We start from the raw sequence: 19,613 nt of genomic DNA, 5'->3' as shown, positions 1-19,613 counted from the left end.
TAAAAAAGCACCAGAAGCGTGTTTCCAACTCAAAGGATATTCCAAAAGAGAGGCATCATATTAATGCTGTCTCTAGATATAGTATTTTGCCCATTTCTTGCAAAATATGATGATTATAAACAGTACTTCATTCAATGCTGAAAAATATCAGCAAAAACAGTTCAGTACAATTAAACAGCCTATATTATCCAATACTTACATGTTTTATTTTATTTGTGTATTTTTTGCTTATTAGACTATGGTATTGATAACTTAGCAACATGTTAACAACAAAATTATTCACTTGATTAGAGTCTCCCATGGTAAAGTGTACACTTTTCCTAATTGATGTCATTTATGAGGTTCCTTTTGACTTAAAATGTAGGTAGCTCTCTAGGTTGTTAAACAGAGCTTTTTGGGTGCTGAGTAGACTTTGAAAGACAGTTCATATCATTTATATGTCATTTATGAAGGGCTGCCCTACAGTCACAAGAATTACTGCATGCAATGAAATCAAAGCAATATATTCAAAGAATAAATGTGAAATATGAACTGGCAACAAACAGAGTTTTTCTTCTGTAAAAAACTGATATACTGTAATACTGTATCTGACAACATATTCTGCCACAGAACCTCTTTAGACTGGCCTGTTGGAAACCTGAGGATGACAATATGAAAGCTGCTTGTAGCTTTTTTTTTTTAACCACACGTAAAATCTTCCCACTATTTGACAAATATGAGCAAAATCGGTGTCAGGTGTTTCTGCGAGTCAGGGGAACTAGCCAATCAGAAACTATCTGCATGTCAATCATTCTGCATATACTGTATGCTTTAAAGGGTGTTTTGAGGAACATGTGGTTGGGATTAGAAAAATAGCAGAAGTTAGCCAAACGGCTGAAATCACTTAAAGCACAGAAGAGTCATACGCAATAAAAAGGAAATTCAGTGATTTAAAATAATTGTTTTAATCTAGTCCATTCTTTTAACAGCATGAGTCAGCCATGGATATGTTGGACCCAGTTATGGATTAAAACACCAGTCATGGTGGAGACCAATCAGAAACGTTATCTGCAGAATTAGCCAGATATCCTCTCATAATGAACCACATTCAAGCCTTTTAAATCAACAATAAAATCAAGAACACTCAATACATTTCAACCTAAAACTGAGTCAGCAGGTTATTAAACTCTCTACTGAAACTTCCAGCACCAGGGCCCAGAGCTGTAACCACCACAGACATTGAGGGGAACAATAATTAGAAATGGCCAAACTGTTCCCCCAATAACTAGAAATATTTTAAAATCTTGCATTGCTCTGCTGCACTCCATTATGTAGTGCTATGTCCGTTCTTAGGATGACAAAAATATTTAAAAGTTGGCTGGCTTGCCTCAGGGGTCTAACAATATTCGTCAATGGCAAAATGACTGAGATGGCCAATCAAATCAAAGTAGGTGGAGTTTACCGTTCACATAATCAGAGCACAAATTCCAGCATCAGTTTTATCAATGAAGGACAGACAGGTAAGAGCAAAGCATTTAACAATTGATAATTGTTTTATGATAGACCAACATGACTGAAAAAATGATAGACGATGATATCCAGCGATGCAAACTACTAAATTTTTTTTCTCAAAAATGGTAATTTAGCTATCATCTATGTGATTCATGTAATTCCTAACTGAATGTGATGAGACAAGAAGCGTTTTCCGTTTTCAACATATTAGGCATATGAATAAGAGTTAAAGTGTGCATGTTTTCAAATATTATTTGCAAATAGTTCAAAATCATTACTTCGCAACTAGAATTACACTTATCATTTTTATTTTAAAGGGCTCTCCCAATAGTCAAGACATGGCCAAATACTGACCGCTCAGTTTAATGTTAGGATGACATTTTGTTTTTGTTTTTTTTTTATTAAAATTGACGGTGGTCTGGCAGTTGGCCAATCAAATTAAAAACAAGATGAACAACAAACATGAAAGGTAAAGCTTCAGAATTAAGTTTTAAGAGGGGTAAGTAGATAAGCATTTGATGTTTAAAAGTTAAATGACAGACAATTAAATCCAGTGATGCAATGTATTCAGTCTGTTCTGTCCTATTTTGCTTTTTGAATTGAAAATAGGCTTTATCATTTACATTATTCATGTAATGTATTTCATGCCTATACTCATATTCTATGTTTTGTCCTCTTTCAGGGTAGTTGCTTAACTTCACGGGACTGGACCAAATTTTTCTTGAAGACCCCCTCCTCCAGACACACTAAGTACTAGTAACGCAGCAGTAGTTTGGCATTATAATAATTATTCACAGTTCCTCTAAAATACTGTAGCTTTGTAGACACAGAAACAGTGGTAGATAGAACTAGCCAGACATCCCCTCATAATCCCCTCACAGGAGCTGCTGAAACAGTTCTACTCCGCCATCATTGAATCCATCCTCTGCACTTCAATAACTGTCTGGTTCAGCTCAGCTACCAAATCTGACCTCAGAAGACTTCAGAGGGTAGTCCGGACTGCTGAGCGAATCATTGGTACAACCCTCCCTTCTCTCCAAGAACTGAACTTATCCAGAGTGAGCAAAAGGGCTGGCAGAATCACTCTGGACCCCTCACATCCAGCACACTCCCTCTTTGAACTGTTGCCATCTGGTCGACGCTACAGAGCACTGAGCACCAGAACGACCAGACACAGGAACCGTTTCTTCCCTCAGGCAATCCATCTCATGAACACTTAACAATAACTGTGGAACACACACTATTTATACACTCATACACTTATTTATCTAACACTCATACTCAGTCTACACCTCAAATTTGCACATAATATACAGTACCTGTACATACAAAAACTGTCTATTGTAATATACCTGCACATACAATTGTCGATTTATATATTTTTATTCCTTATTTACTTGTTCTATTTTTTATTATGTGTTTTTTGTTCTGTCACTGTCATTCTGTTACACTGTGGAAGCTTCTGTCACGAAAACAAATTCCTCGTATGGGTTAACATACCTGGCAATAAAGCTCATTCTGATTCTGATTCTGATTCTGATAATGAACCACATTCAAGCCTTTTAAACCACCGATAAAATCAACACCACCAAGAAAATTTGACTCAGTTACAGGGCAAAAATGGGGGTCTAATTCTGACCCCGCATAGCTCAAGCATGCAGCAGTGTATTAGAGCAGTCATAATTGGAGTCCATTAGAGTTCAGAAGTAATTTTGAGCTGGGTGCTGATATTGTTTGTTAGTCTGGCATTCAGTCTGATGCACTACGCCCTTGGGTGGGCTCAGACGCGCTGCTGCAGCACAGATACTGCCTGCATCTACATATGAAAGATCACTGTCACCAATCCAGAAATGAAAAACACATTGGACCACATACAGCAAACTACAGAGAAGAACACAACAGAGAAGAACATAATAGCTAGAGAAAAAGGAGGAGGAAGAGGGGGAAAAAAACAAGATATATATGCCATTATGTTGAATTTTATGGCTGGCTTCCAGATTTAGGCAGGTATGACATTGTTCATGTCATCACTAGACTACTGCTGAACAATAGTTGATAACAGAAGAAGCCAAATATAAATATACCATAAAATGTTAAATATGTTTCAGAAAAAGTATTTAAGCAATATGTTCTTCAAATTGAATACTTTTTTTAGTTGTGTATCAGAGTTTTCATTTTAAGATCATCCCCTTATTTTTTTAATTGATTTGAAGAGTTCACTTGAAAGGATGATATTGTCATTATTATATACAGTATCATAGAATAGTTATTTTAAAGGGGAGAATATGAATATGGTAAAATAATGTTGAAGCATGGCCTAAAGACACAAAATATTAATACATTCATACTATTTTATGTCAAATAAATCTAAATAAAATTTTAGACATTTATACAATTGACACAAACATCAACATGGTAGAATGACCCATTAGCTTTCCCTGAAAATCAAGACGTCTGCATTACAACTTATTTCAATAAACAGATTTAATTGTTGATAGTGATGTAATACGTATAATGAGGATCATTTCTAATACAATGTGCACAATTCCATTCCTGTGATTAATCTGCGGATGCATGTAAACTGCTGCGAATTTGCATGTTCCTGGCATCCCATGACAACAGTAACAACAAAGACTAAAGTGGCAGGAGAGAACACACAATGCACAGTTGTGCAACATAAGACAGCAGCACCAGATCAGCACAGAGAAGTCATTTTGCAATTACCACTTCAAAGTGCGGCAGGTAACGTCGCAGCTTTGATTCATTTAGTTTAAGTCCTGTGGAGCGCAGGAAAAGGCGTGTTGAGAGCAGTTAGAGAGAGAGAGCACCGAGCTGGCACTGCTGATTTCACAGAATCTGAGCTGTTTTGGCTTGTCGAGCACATCAAAACTAGCTTTGAAGACTGAAAAATACCTGTTAGTGTGAAATGTATTTTGACAAATCTCAGATAATAAGGGGAGTTTTTTTTTTTTTTTTTTTTGTAAAGGGGGCTTTAGTGGCGGTCCTGGCTCACTTGGTGCCTTGGGCTAAATAAGACATGACTAAAGAAATAAACATGTCACGTAAATGAAACAAATACTATAGTACACTTGCTAGTAAAGGTTTTTTTTTTTTTTTTTTAAAAAGTCATATGAGATTCCATGCGCACAGAATGTTTTTGCACGCTATGCATACCATGCCAAAAATAGTATGATAGTACAGAAGAATGTGTAATAATTCAAACACTTTTTACCTACTTATTATTACAAAATAAGATTACCTGCTTTCTTTTTTTTTCTTTCTATTTTTTTTCCCCCCCCACTCTTTTAAGCTTGCAAGCTTTTAATCTTCCAAATGTTTGAATGGGCATGGTGCCTCTGAGGAGAAGTGAGAGAGAGGGCCCATGTTCAAGGTCAGAATGTTTCCTCATTCAAGTTACCTTGTTATGAATTTCGGCCTTGGTTTTCTCAGCGATGGGGCGGTTTGTCTGGTTGCTGGGCTCAGAGGCTGACACAGCTCCACTGGGGCTCTTACCTGCAATGACATTACAAATGAACCTTTGTTCTTGTAAGGCAGAAAATAACTTATGATCAGTGATTTATGGTTTAATTAATTAAATGAGTATTGCATAATCTCTAACTTCACAGATGAAGCACAAAAACAGAAACTTTGGTATAGTTCACAATTAACATAAGGTAAAACAAAATAAAACTAAAATAACATGAAATATAATAAAATAAAGCAATTTGACAATTTCAGCATCTTTTAAAATAAATTAAATAAGTGAAAATTAAATTATATAAATTATATATTATACCTATAAAGCACAACTAATGAGAACGGTAAATGCATGTAGACTTTCAAAAACAATGAAATGTACAGCTAAAGCAAAAGTGATGAAACTTTCTCTTCACATTTATTCTGTTCTTTCTCTCCCTCACACACATCATCAACATCTCTGAGCCCAACCTCTCCTTTTTTTTTTTCATTGCTCTAATGCACACAATTAGACATGATGAAAAATCGAAAAAAAATTAAATTTAGTTGTAATACATTTTGCCATTCTTCCTTCCTTTGGAAAATTACTTTTGAAGTGTTTTCTCTTGCTCTCCGTCTGTAATTTAAATGGTAAGCTGCCAGATGTGTGTCTCATGCTTGAAGTGCAGGAGCTTTGCATTATTTAGCATATTAACATTCACAGAATTTAAAAAAGAGGGTTCCTGCATTGCCTGGAGCTTCCAATTAAGTAAACCTTAGCTTGATACATGTAAAAATTTTACCATGAGAAACTTTTTTCATTGCGTTTTTTCTCTTCAGTCACATCTATATAATAAATATGGAAACTTCCCAGATGATATAATTTTTCTCTTGCTGCAGGATTAAATATATCAGTAATAACTTTTAAATATAGGCAACGTATCAGGAAGGCTTTAGAAGACTCAAATAGGTTTTAATAGCAGGAGCATTCAGGGCTGGTATGTCCTCAGTGCTGTTTTTGAACTGATATTACATTTAATCTGAACACAGATGTAGGTTTTAATTACAAGTTATACTAGTAAACATTTGAGATGCCTACAGCTGAAAGCATTACATCTGCCCTATCTTAACATAAATATGGGTGGTTATTTCATTATAATGAATGCATAATCACTTTCAATTGCATGGCTTACCTCTGATGCACTGTCTTTTCACTGTAGTGACAAGCCTTAAGAAATACCGTAGACAACGGAAACAAATTACAGACATTTTCTACTGCTGAAGCTTGAAAAAGTCAAAAAGTGTTGGAGGGGAAATTTGTCTTCTACAGAAGATATGTCAGTCTGTTTTCTCTTGGAAGAGACACAGTTAATGACCCACGAAACCATATGGAGTTACATGTAAAAAAGGTTTATTCAAAACCTTCACGTTATGAGACCGGCCCCAATGGCTTTCTGCCATTCAATATTGGTGTGTTTGGTTCATAATGGTTTTGTAATCATTTCTTCACATGGTTGCTTCCAACAGTTTGTTCCAGTTTTGTACCAGGGGAGAAAATAGCCTATTTTCTTTTCAATGTTTAAACTTCCTGCACTATATTATTATTTTGTCCAACATGTTGCTCATTAAAAGAGTCCGGACGGTAGCTATGCATTAATTAGCTTTAACAATGGTGTTACATCTCCAAGGTAAAAGGTAACCAATGCGAAGACTGACAAGTTTAGCAAAAGTTTAGCACCATACAGCAATGCAGTTTTCAGGTTAAATATCACTTAAATCAAAAAAAAAAAAAAAAAGCAACAATTTGCCTTTTTTTTCCCCAACAATGATACTTTCGACATGCATCATCAAAATTAAAAAAAGATACTGACACAGTAATAAAGACATTAGCCTTACATAAACCGAAGACCCCTGTCTCTGCCGTGTGCAGTGCATACATTTTTATCTAAGGTTTAGCCTGTTCCAATCTACGGCCTGCAGCGATGTGGAGCAAAAGCCTGCCCCCCACCTCTGTTCTGTGTCCAGAGACTGTAATTCCTGTCAGCAGAGCATTCTGCCTGCCTTTGCGCCACGATCATGCATGTTTTAATGGGCCAGCCAACACAACTTTGCAACTTTGCCTTTAATTATCCTTCCTCCAGCCTGATGCTCAGATGGTGCCGGGTCTGAATTAGTGCAGCGTTGACAGCTGTAGGCTATGTCCATGAACTTGGAGTGCTGCAGCCACAACCCACGTTCTCCCAGGGTGAACAAGAGAGGCTTGTTATCCTCTGCTTACCATGAACGCACAGAGTAGGAACCGGGCCTGAAGGGTTGGGTGACCGATGGGGACCTGTGCGCTCACCTAGGTTTCTAATTGCCCTGGTGTCGGTTCCAGAGTTGCCGAAAATCAAAGGTCAGTGAATTATTGATTACCCATGAGCATAATCCATGACTCATAATTACCCGATGTAATAGGAATAATCAAAACAAAGGGAAATAAAGTAGAGAACAATTTTTTTAAAAACATTTAGAAACATATAATTTTTAATACATAAGGTTTTGAAAAAAAATTACTGCTCTAACAAGGAGCAACTTTTGGTCGATTTAATATGTTTTGAGCAAAAGTGTATATACATATATATAATACCAAATTATACATAAGTTAAAATAATGTACTACATAATTTAGAACTATAAATTTATCATCATCATATCATTTATTTAAAAATAAAGTTCTAATTACAGAGCATTTTATATCACATGACATTATATTATACTTTAATCATTATATAGACTTACAGAGGCATTATTTTACAGTCATTCCCAGGTTCCATGACTGTGGGAATTGTGAGCTTTTTCAAATATTTGAAATTTAGCAAGTATCTGTGTATTTACAATGATATCATGTTTAAAAATCTGCATTATGCAAGGCTTTTCACTTCAGAACAGTTTGTTTTTCTTCACATAAGCTAAGCAGCCTTTGGGAATGTCTGTCCGACTCCATCACCCTCACCACATGAGGCTACGTTTTCTCGTCAACTAAAAACCGAGTTTGTTGTAAGCAAGGTTAATTCATCCATTTAAAGATGGGCAGTAGTAAATTAATTGGGGTAAAAATGCAGTGTGATTTAGTGAGTATGATCCAGTATTAGGGTTATCTGCAGTGACCGGGACTGGCCCCTCAGGGACAATATAAAAGAGCACGGCTGTGTTCCAGAAACACTCTAAGAGCAAATCTTGGAAATTGTCATTGCGCTAAAGGGCCGAGTGTACTACGATGCATTTACTTAAGGGGCAGGATGCAATCAAACACAGCTTCCAAAAGCCCCACTGCATGCAGTTACAGATCCACTAAGGGTGATCAAAGCAGAAAGGTCTAGTTTAATTAGTCATTTGAATTCAAACAGACCTAGTGTAACTGGATCGTTCACTTAATGTGAAAGGTCAGTTAACTCATAACGCCTGCAGCTACGTCATATGTTGCAATGAACATAGAAATGAGGGAAAATAATATTAGCCGTCAGTGCTCCTATTTGACATGTCTGAGCATTACAATAATACCCAAGAATGACAAGGAATGTACCTGTATTCTCAGCTGATTTTTGAAAAGAAAAAGACTGGAATGAACTGAGAGACAGCTATATAGTGTGTTATTATTATTATTATTATAAATGTCTCAATACACAAAAAAACTAAAGTCAAGCTAAAACAAATAATAATTTTAAACATATAACTATCAAACAATGTTATATAATTAAATTATATAGATCAGTATTCACCCCCCCCCACCCCCAACAAAAAAAATAAACACATCTCAAAAAAGGTGCCAGATAAATCTACCATAGTTAGCAGAAAAGACACGTGATAAAAAAAAAACGTTAGTCCGTGAAGCCAAAGTTGGATGTTCTCTATTTGCAGTTTTTACTCACTGAATTTGATTTTCATTTCAGAGTAATGTGAGGTTGTCAGTCCAATCCCGCTCTCTCGCTTGATGGGAATCCTCCATCTGAATAGCATAAGAGTGTGTAGCAGTAATGCAACCTGAACTGATCTTTATGCTAACGTCATCTCTGCTCAGCGGTTTGACGCTGTGATGTCCAGTGAAGAACACCTTTTGATCACTTATTCGAGTCAGATTGAGTTTTCCTCTGTTTGTCCAATACCTGCTTCTTTTTCATCCTATTCTTTCCTTCCTGCCTTTTTTTTTTGGCATGTATAGTAAGCAGAACACAACTCTCTCAGAGTGCCATAGCATGGGGACACTTCCCATGTGGGGTGTTAGGAGCACAGTGGGAGGTCAAAGTTCACGGCAGAGAGGAAGTGACAAGCTGTGAAACGTAAAAGACCAATTTCTTCCACATGTTGCGGCGCTCTGAGAACAGCGCCGAGCTGTCAGCTAGCATCACGCTTAAAATGGGACAGGTTGCTACCCAGCAGACCTGTCACAACTCATTTGTAATTAAAAAGTCTATGTGATGTTTAAAGCTGAGCACCCCAGAAACTTTTTTTCTGGTTCTGCTCTGTTAAATAAAGATGAGTACTGCCAAAAAAAAAAAAAGAACAATGGTCTTTGCGCAAGATCAATACCAAATGAGACTGCATTGGCGTCAAGATGTTCTGTGACCCATGTGAGGACAGAACGCTCGGAGACAGGAAGGTGTGCCTGGGAGACGCACACTTATTGAAGTAAAAACTGCTCTACACATGGACGTGAGTGAAAGGAAACTGCTTATTTGCCTCTTTCCTGTCCAAACTAATCTTTATGCAATGGGAGTGCTGGATATTTAAGAGCATAAATTACACAACTGCTTATAAAAACTAGACTTTTTTTTTTCTTCTTCTTAAGAAAATAAGAAATAGTGCTTCCCTGTAAAAAACTTGCCAGTGTAATTCTTGGGTGTGGGAGGTTGCCAGAGCATTGTGGTTTCTAAGGTGCCCTGTGTGGTTTTTAGCATAATTCTGTGTGAATAGGGTGTTGTAGGTAGTAGCAAGTAAACTGATAGAGTTGGGTAAACTGGTACATGAGAACACAAAAAATAACAAATCAAATAATTTAAATGCACTGTAATCACTTTAGATAAAATAATCTGTCAAATGTATAAAAGTAAATGTTTGCCAGGGCACTGCTTTGCAGTTGCTAATGAGTTCCGGTTTGTTGCTAGTGTGTTCTGAGCATTTTTTTTTTACTTTTTGCTATGCAGTTTCCAAAGTGTTGTAGGTGGTTGCCAGGACGTTCCTAAATTCTGTACTAACTCAGTATTCTGAGTGGTTTTCAGTGGCTTAATTTGCAGTTGTTCATTTGTTCTGAGTGGTTTTTAAAGGCATAGTTCACCCAAAAATGATAATTCTGTCATTATTTACTCACCCTCATGTCCTTCCAAACCCGTAAGACCTCAGTCGAGGAGGAAAGTATACATGTTTCTATTAAGTTTTGGAAAGTAGTTGAATTAAAAGTTACTGAGAAGAGACACCTTTGCACACTGAAAGCTTTCTACATGAGCATACTTTTTAAAAAATGAAAAAAAAAAAAAAAAAAGACTTTATTCAACAATTCGTCTCCTCCAAATCACTCTAGCGCCATTTTGGAGAGTATCCACTAAACGTAAATCGTGTATGCTGTTTTGTGTCAGCTGTGCCACGCGGTTACGCTGTTTACGTCGTTTACACTTTGATTTGAATGAAAACAACGTATCCGCGTGGCGCAGCTGACACGCAATTTACGTTCAGTAAACCCTCCAAAATGGCGCTAGGGTGATGCGGAGGAGACGAATTGTTGAATAAAGTCGTTATTTTTTTTATGTTAAAGTCGTTAGCCTTGCTATGTTTCTGGGCCTTGATCGTGTAAGGACCCTTCAAAAATATCTTAATTTGTGCTCCGAAGATGAACGGAGGTCTTACGGGTTTGGAATGACACGAGGGTGAGTAATTAATGACAGAATTTTCATTTTTGGGTGAACTATCCCTTTAAGTGATCCTGTGTAACTGCAAAGGTGTTCTGGGTGGTTGCTAGGCCATTGAAGAGAATTAATCTTAAAAAGTGCCCACCTTCAAGTCTTGATGACTCTAGATTTTTAAATGTGATTCAGATACCAACTTCAGTGTAATGGGATATATTTGTGTGTCTAAATGCGTATAAAAGTAATTGCATGACTCTCCTCAAGTCACACAATTTGAGGTATCATTCATGGCTGAAGAAGTTTAATACTTCAAGTTAGTTGTTTGAAAATTTGGGAGCTTATGACCAAAGTATTGAAACACCATCAAAAGACTGAGGCATATACATGCTGTCTAAATCATTTATAAACAAAATAAGCCAACAAATATGGCATCAGTTAAAGACATTAAGCAGGCAACAACACAAGCAAAAGGGCCCAAGTGATGTAACGTGAAAACAATGCCTGACTTGCTTCATTTGTTTCAATGTGACTATGAAGACTTTCAATACAGTGTTCAGCACACAAACATATGCCACGTGTTTTGAAAGCTTTGATCTCTATGTGTACCGTTCTAAACTCGTATGCTATTTCCTAAACAACTGGCAAACAATGAACGCACTAGAAAAAAAAAAATCAATAAGCTAATGGAGGCACACACAAGCGAATGAGCCCTATCAGTGATCTCGCTATCACCCCATCCCACTTAACGTTGACTGCTCACGGTACGACACAACAATGTGAGCCGGCTTCTGGCTGAGAGTTTTGATTAGAGGATATATGTGCCATTTGATAACACAGCAATGGATGATGATGATGATGATGGTGATGATGATGATGATAGCATTCAGTGAGAAATGTCAATCATGTGAAAAGCTGAACGTCTTATGTTAGTGAGTTTCATTTACAGTGCAAACAATTTGGCCTAAATGGCACCTATTGTGCTGCACAAATTGGACGTACTTTAGTCTGAATGAAGAAGGTTCATTTTCACTGCATGAATGCCCCACCAGATTCTAACTGGCAGCTGCCATTCTGCCTCTGTGTGGGAGTTTGTGGCGGGCTGTGACATTCTCTGACATTTCTTCCTTTCGAGGGGCAGGGGTGTAGAAGTTCTACCTGGCAGAGAAGCAGAAGAGCGGATGGAGGTGTCCGGATGGGGATGAAGCCCCTGGCTGGAGCTCAGCTGGGGGTGAGAAGGGATCTGCAGGGTGAAGCTGCGCTCCGGCACCCCAGTGCTGCCCCGCGGGAGTCTCTTCACCTGCACAGAGGGATGTCTACTGATTGACAAAGACTGATTATGAAAGGCATTATAAGACAGTTGGCAAATAGATGCTGTACAGCAGTGGCTCTCGACTGGTTTTGCTTCAGGTCCCAGATAATTCAGGAACCCAGATTTAATGTAGTTTGATTGGACACAGCCTTTGACATCAAAAAAAAAAAAAGACATGGGAAGTGTTTCTCCTCCATTTTAAATACAGATAAGTTAATTTCCTTTGCTATCACTCCTTTGCACAAATATTCTTACTTGCATTTTATTTTTTTTATTTTTTTTGTTGTTGTTGTTTCTTTTACTGTCTGGGACTCTTCCAAAACAAACCTGTAATTTTTTGCACAAAATCACAGACTGCTTCTTTCTCATATGGAATGACTTTTTTTTTTTCACTTTATGCACCGATTTGGCTGGTAAATCTGCAGATTTATATGGATTGACTTTAAACATGGTAAAATGTGTCAAACTGTCAAAGTAGCCAAAATATATTTTTTTACATTAATGGGATTGTGAATGTGTATAATTTGTATGGACTTTTTGTGGAGTGCAGATCCCATAAGGATATATTAATTGGATACACTCACTACACACAATATTTTCCAATTATATGAATGCATTAGATTGAGAAAAGCCTTTGCTCTGCTTTTTAATTTCATTAAGCTGTTGAGTAACAGGATCAATGCTTCTCCTCAAATGTATCTGGATGTGTTTAGTAAAGATGTGGTTTGTTTACAACCTGGCTCCAATTTCCAATTTTCTTTCTAGAGCCTTAACACTCTCTCACACACACACTCACATATACAAAACAGGCACTATTCTCCAAAAACTGCCTTTTACAGAGTTCAGTTAGGGTAACTATAGTGGTTTATTAGCTTAAAGCAATTACAACATAAAGTAAATAAAACTGTTATTAATTATTATTATTATTATTATTTATAGTATGAATCATTAGACTGTTGAGTATCTTCATAAAAGTAAATCTTTAAAGATGTACCTGGAAGTAGAGGTTGCATAGCCAGTTGTCCAGGTCAGTGGAAAGCAGATGCTCAATTCTGCGGAACTGGTTGAGTGAGGGGTTCGGACTGCCACGCAAGAGAGGGGTCTTGAACTTACCATTGAAGAGTTGGAGGGAGCAGTTGCAGACGGGAAATGCACCCCAGCCCACCACAGAACTCACATGACTGTGATCTCCAGGCAGAGATAACAGCTTGAACACTAACACACTGGACGGCAACAGATCACATGATGCAGGCAAGACCTGGAAGAGACAAAAAGGGAACAATACCTACAGTAAATCTAAATCTATAATTTAAAACAAATCTAGAAAAAAAGGGGACAAAGAGAGATCAGGGTCAAAGTCAAAATGATTTATTTGCACATTTAACACAGAGAAGACCAAAGCGACTGATTAAAATAATTTGCATTACAAAAATTAAACACTACTCTGTTTTAGCACAAAATGAAATCATGGTGTTGCAAATGCTAACGAATCTTTGATAGACAACTTTTAAATATATTAATAGACAGAGAGGATGCAAGCTTATTCTTTAAAAAATGAATAACTAAAAAAAAAAAAAAAAAAAAAAAAAGTTGAATAACTTCAATAAAACTTTAGATTTAATGTAGTGTGGTCCCAAATTAGCTAGCACCTAATGATTCAAATTTTGCAACCCTGTTACATTTAATCCTGCAAAACATTTAATCTAGTGTTTTATTGATGTTTAATTTGTATTTGTTATTATTATTATTATTATTATTGCTAGAATTCAGGTAAGAAAAATTCAGGGAATGCGTTCCTATGTAACAGGTAAAAAAAATAATTACAAATTATTTTTAAAGAGTCAAAAAATAATTTTTATTTGGACTTTTTATGTGGACATACAACATTTTTGGAAAGTTAAGCACCCTTCACTGATGCTATATATTCTTGTAATAGTCTAAAATAAAGCATCCTCTAATTTTCACTGTGGCACACAAAACACAGCTAACGGTTTTAACACTACTCGTTAGAGAAAGTAAAACAGAAAAGGGGTGCAATGTAAAGAGAGTAAATTCTCTCTTACAAAATGGATATTTTGCATCTAATTTCCCCGATTTCCTCTCTCTAGCTAAAGATGTAAATGTGTTTAATATGATCTAAAGTTTGAACCTAGATGATGAAACATCGGAATGTGATTATGGCTGCTTTCAGGAAGCCATCTCAGCAGGAGCGCCAGCATGTGATGATCCCAACATGACAGCCGTGACATCACTAGAACATATGTAAACCAGGCACATTTAAGGAAAAGTGTGGTATATCAGGAAAACGTGGCATGAGGAATAACATGCAGAGATCCTTATTTACCCATCAAGCAAGAGACAGACCTTTAAAAAATGAACTGACAAAAAGAAGCGCTTGACTTCATCAGTCACTCCAGGAGTATTCTATCCCTCCATTAGGAGTAATGGAAAACGGAGAAGACTTGTTTTATCACATTCATCATGTGTTTCTCGTCTAATCGCTTTGTGCTCACACCTAAAAAAAAAAATGGCACAGATTCCCTGCATCAGGCCTCAAATTTATGCCATAATCTCCTGCATTATACATATTGAATAATATTTCAGATGCTTAATTCACTGAAAAATAAGCAAGAACGCTGCTGACTGTATCAATTGGCAAAGAAAAAGAGATTAAAAAAGGAAAGAGTGAAAACACAATGAAATGGCTGAAACATTGTGTTTTAGGCCTGTGTCAGTTCTCAGGTACAACTGCTACATGCTGGGAATCTATTAAAGCATCACAGAGATCAGATTTCATTCAAAACAGACCTGTGCTTACTGAGCAAACTCCACAAGAGAAAGAGGGGAAAAGAGAAAACGCAAACATGTGAAGGCATAAATTGAAAAAAAAAAAAAAAGTGCATTTAAGTGCATTTCCCTCATGGACTGCTGGTGTCATTCTGCTTTTTAACATTAAATGACTGTTTTGGCTTTAGATGGAAGCACTATGAAACAACAGAATGAAGAGATTTGAAAATGAGACTGAGACTACAGATTGGCAAAGCAGCGAAAGATTCTTCTTATCTTCTGCTTCCTTGCCTGGACCATCACATCTTTCACATCCCACTTGAAGGAAAGACTCAAATCTGCAAGATGGATCAGATCAGAGCATCTCTATGCGCCAGCCAGAGACACTCAAGAAAAACATGATGAGCTGTAGCTTTCCTCCTACTAACGTTAATTCCTCGTTTCCTCTGCGAAAGCCGTTGAGAAAAACAGACGAGGCGAGAGTGCACGGTAATGTGGGCAACTGCGAAAAGCAAATGAGCCAATTACAGACAAATCTGATGGAAATCTTTGAAACATAAACATCAACAGCAACAGGATTGGCTATAAATAAGAGCTGGTAGAGGATAGAGGAGACTGACACTAGACAATCTCAATGGAGCGCTAAACGATTGCCTGCCAAATAAGAGCCCACGGTTTTGGACAAGAGAGGAGGAGTATTCAGTTAAAGCGGCCCACTTTATTTCCTTTGTGTCAGACGCTTCTGTCTGCAGATATAGGCCTGACTACACAAGCGCATGCTAGATTAGGTGCTTTATTTATTGATCGTGATCACATTTTTAGGTTCTTTATTTAGTGCTTGGATGGCACTACTGAACAAACATTCTGGTGAGGGTTTGGTCTAAACTTCTGGAATTAATTCAGCCCAAACCACTTAACACAGATTCCATTCAAACTTTGTTTTGAAGATCATTTCCGTCTTAGGTGTGTACAGACAAAAAAAAATGATTTTGAGGATCAAGTCATAATATTACAAGAATAAAATTGCAATGTTTTGTGAATAATCTCACAACAGGCCTTTTACAAAATAAAGTTATGAGAATAAAGTAAGCTTACAAGATTAAAGTGTTATTTTGAGAATAAAGTTTTAGAGATCTTCACATTTTCAGATCCCATAATATCAGAGCTTCATTGTCGAAACATTATCACTTTATTCTTGTAAAAAGCCTGTTAGATTATTCTCTCTTTTTTTAAGTAACACTAAAACTCATTAATCATTAATCAAAATCATTAAAAAAAAATGAATAAAGTCTCCCATTGACATATAGTGCATTGATCAATTTATAGGTCTTCTTTCATCTTCTTTCTTTACAGCTCTTCCTCATACACAGGCGACAGAAAACAAGATGTGCACTAAACGCTAAAGCATCACTCCCATAAACTAACTTAATATTTAACACTATTGCTCTGAACAGCATTGATAGTTCCTTAAAAGCATATCGTTATTTTTTTTTTCTTATTTTCTCAGTAGTTCTGAGTTCTGGAATTCTGGTTTCACAGCATAATTTTTGTACATCATTTTTATCCCAATAAACCGTCAGCTCTTGTATAATGAATTATAAATTTGATTTGTGTTCACACACTAAATGTCATGTTAGAAAAGCAGCTGTTTTATTCACAGTGACTGTCCCTCAAGTCAAACCTTGAGCTTTCAGCAGCAGTTTTTAATACAGTCTCTTTCCACTCCTATACACACACTCACTGTTTAATATCACATTTCATAAGCCTCATTCTGACTCTATATTCAATAGCTGAAGTGGAACCGCAGAGAGAAAAAATAGCATGGTTCTGTTCTGGAATTTAGTCCTGTCTGATAATTAGAGCCATTTATGTCCCTCCATTCTACACAACTACCACTTTGATGCTTAAAAAGTGTATTAAGAGATCGTAAAACGGTTTGCTTGGTTGCTTCGTATGATGAGCAGCCTATATTTAAGCTTTTATTCACACTGTAAAAAATGACCGTGAATTTAACGGTAAAGACTGTAAAAATGCTACAGTAAAAACCTGTTAAATGGTTAACGGTAAATTCCCCTACTATATACGGTGGAAAACTGTATTGGACATTACATGTATTGGACATAAATTTTACAGTAGTATACCGTTTTTGGAAGTGAAAAATACCGTATAATTTACAGTGAATAACCGTAAATTGACATTCCCAGAATTCCCTGCGTTACATTTCAAATTTGATGTTTTTTTGTTGAAATAACTATGTTTCTTCTTAGTTTTTTCTTATCCGTTTTGCATATTAGGGTTGTGTGTTACAGCTAATGTTGTTAAATGAATGTTTATTGCATTATTTCAGTTTCATGTGTGTTACCATGGTGGTGTTTAACGTTTGTGTGAATGACACTGTGCACCTTCTATATATGTTATTATTTAAAAGCTGCTTGTGATGGGCTTTGGTTCATCATGTGACTTTCTCATCACCACCTGCTTTTGGTGGTTATCAGTGTATTACAAAGGTACAAAACAGATTTCAGTACTTCAATAAGGTTGGTATATTAACATTATATCAGTTAATGAAATTATGGTATTTAACTGTAAATTTAAGTGAAAACTGTAAAACGTTGCTACTGTATTTTTTACGGTAAAATTCCGGCAACCACAGCTGCCGGTTTTTTACCGTAAATTTTACGGAATTTTTTTTACAGTGCACATATTTACATTGAGCTGTTTTCCATAACTGGTGTGTGTGTGCCTAAATAAAATCCGTTCATCATATAAAGCGATTGATTCATACGGATTATGGATTAGTAATCCATATGAATTCATATGGATTAGTATCAAAGTGGTTTTCGTTTAATTTCATTTTTGGGTGGACTATCCCTTTAAAAGTGAGTGTGAGTTAGTTTTCATACAGCTTTTTGATGTATGCTTTGTGATATATAACAATATTGCAATAAAATATGCTCTTTCAAAAGTTTGGTGTTAGTAAGTTTTGTTTTTTTATTGATTGATTGAAGGATTTTTTTTTCTTGAAAGGACGCTATACATTGATCAAAACTGACAGACGTTTATAAGGTTAAAAAAAATGTATTTCAAATAAATGCTTATTGTGCTTTTGTCCTTTTTAACTTTCTATGTATTAAAGAATCTTGAAAAAAAAGTATCATGGTTTCTACAATAATTTTAAGCAGCACATCTGTTTGCACAACTGTTTCTTGAGCACCAATCAGTGTATAAGAATGATTTCTAAAGGATCATGTAACACTACAGAACATCTTAATAAAATAATGGGGGGAAAAATATTTTTTTTTAGCTTGCCAAACCGAGAAAACAAATGTAAATATGCTTTCAAAACTCATTACTTCTGACAAAAATATGACAAATGTTCTCAATGACAGACAGCCCCTCTGAGCAGCACCCATGATTGATAGTGGTAAAATATCCCACAATTTCTAACGTAAAGGTGATGACGTTTGATTGCTGTGCTCTTTAATGTAGCATAAATCCACTCATATCAACAATCATCAAATCGGTTCTTTGAACATTAGCCATTTTGTTGTTAGGGTTAAATAAACTGCAGTGCTGTGAGTGCCTCAGGAGGGCAGTTTGCTGGGGTTTTCTTACCATGTAGAGGCTCTGGTTAATGTTGAGCTCTATGTCAAAGTATCGGCCCTGGTGTTCCACGGGTTCTGCTCTTCCAACCCACTGCTGCTCCTGCAGACGGGACCAGCACAGCGTGTGGCCGCCCAGTTGAGTCTGAAGAGACACGCTCAGTGAGTACAGACCTCTGGGCAGCTTCTCTCTCACAGCCCTCAAACAGAAAACAAGCACCTCTATGGGCTCCGGGGTCCGAGTCCATTCCACCTACACAGGAGAATGAAATATTTCACTATGTGAAAAAGACCTGAAGAGAGTAAGAGAGAAAACTTTACAGAAAATAATATTCATTTCTACTTTTTCTTACAGCTTTGTGTTGAATATTTACAAAGAATGTGTCAATATTTATTAACGTTACCAATATATGCACCCTGCAGAATTGAGATGCATTGAGATTATTTTTGGAATGAGATCATGACTCCCTGAATCAAATTCAAATAGAATCAAATAGAACTGGCTTTTCTTTATATTAAGAGGATACACAGAGACCATGATCAGAAAAGAATACTGCTTATAGTTTATTAAATACTGCCCAGTATACATTAAGTATGTGCGTTATACTGGCTACTATTTGAAAAAAGCTATTATAAAAATTATTATAAAATAGTATAAAAAGGCTACTATTTGATGCATTGCTTCACAATAAAAAATTAGGTAATATGCTATATTGCACATGACCTCATCACGTTGCATGTGAGTGGCATCTATTAGTTGAGTCATCTATTGATGAGTTATCGTCTGAAATGGAAGGTCAAGTACAAATATGGTATTATGGTATGCAGTGTGTTCTGATGTATACTGCACATTGTGGAAAACATACTAGGCCACTCATCAGAATATTTGCATTCTGTGCACAGTATACATTCTATATACATGCAACTGTAGCGTAAGTGGTGTAACGCCATAACACTCGCCTAGATTACATCAAAGCAGCTCGCCAGATCCTTTACACTTCTCATCCCTCGCTTTCTGGCACGCAGACCGGCTTTCGCTGAAACCTCACTGACAGATCGACAAAACACAGTGCAAACAGGAAACACCCCC

General features: G+C 36.5%; 1 protein-coding gene across 1 annotated transcript in view; it reads right to left on the bottom strand.

Annotated features, from left to right (window-relative positions):
• Positions 1-19,613, bottom strand: part of ofcc1 (orofacial cleft 1 candidate 1) — a 39,656-nt gene that overhangs the window by 13,482 nt on the left and 6,561 nt on the right. The window contains exons 4-7 of the mRNA XM_016455254.1: positions 18,537-18,776; positions 13,129-13,392; positions 11,981-12,122; positions 4,910-5,004 (exon numbers count right to left, since the gene is read on the bottom strand). Of these exons, the coding sequence (XP_016310740.1) occupies positions 4,910-5,004; positions 11,981-12,122; positions 13,129-13,392; positions 18,537-18,776 (741 nt within the window). The remainder of the gene's footprint in view (positions 1-4,909; positions 5,005-11,980; positions 12,123-13,128; positions 13,393-18,536; positions 18,777-19,613) is intronic.

Source organism: Sinocyclocheilus anshuiensis, unplaced genomic scaffold (assembly GCF_001515605.1).
Source record: "Sinocyclocheilus anshuiensis isolate Anshui unplaced genomic scaffold, SAMN03320099.WGS_v1.1 scaffold35, whole genome shotgun sequence".
In the NCBI taxonomy this organism is placed as follows: Eukaryota; Metazoa; Chordata; class Actinopteri; order Cypriniformes; family Cyprinidae; genus Sinocyclocheilus; species Sinocyclocheilus anshuiensis.
This window is presented reverse-complemented; position numbering and strand designations above follow the sequence as displayed.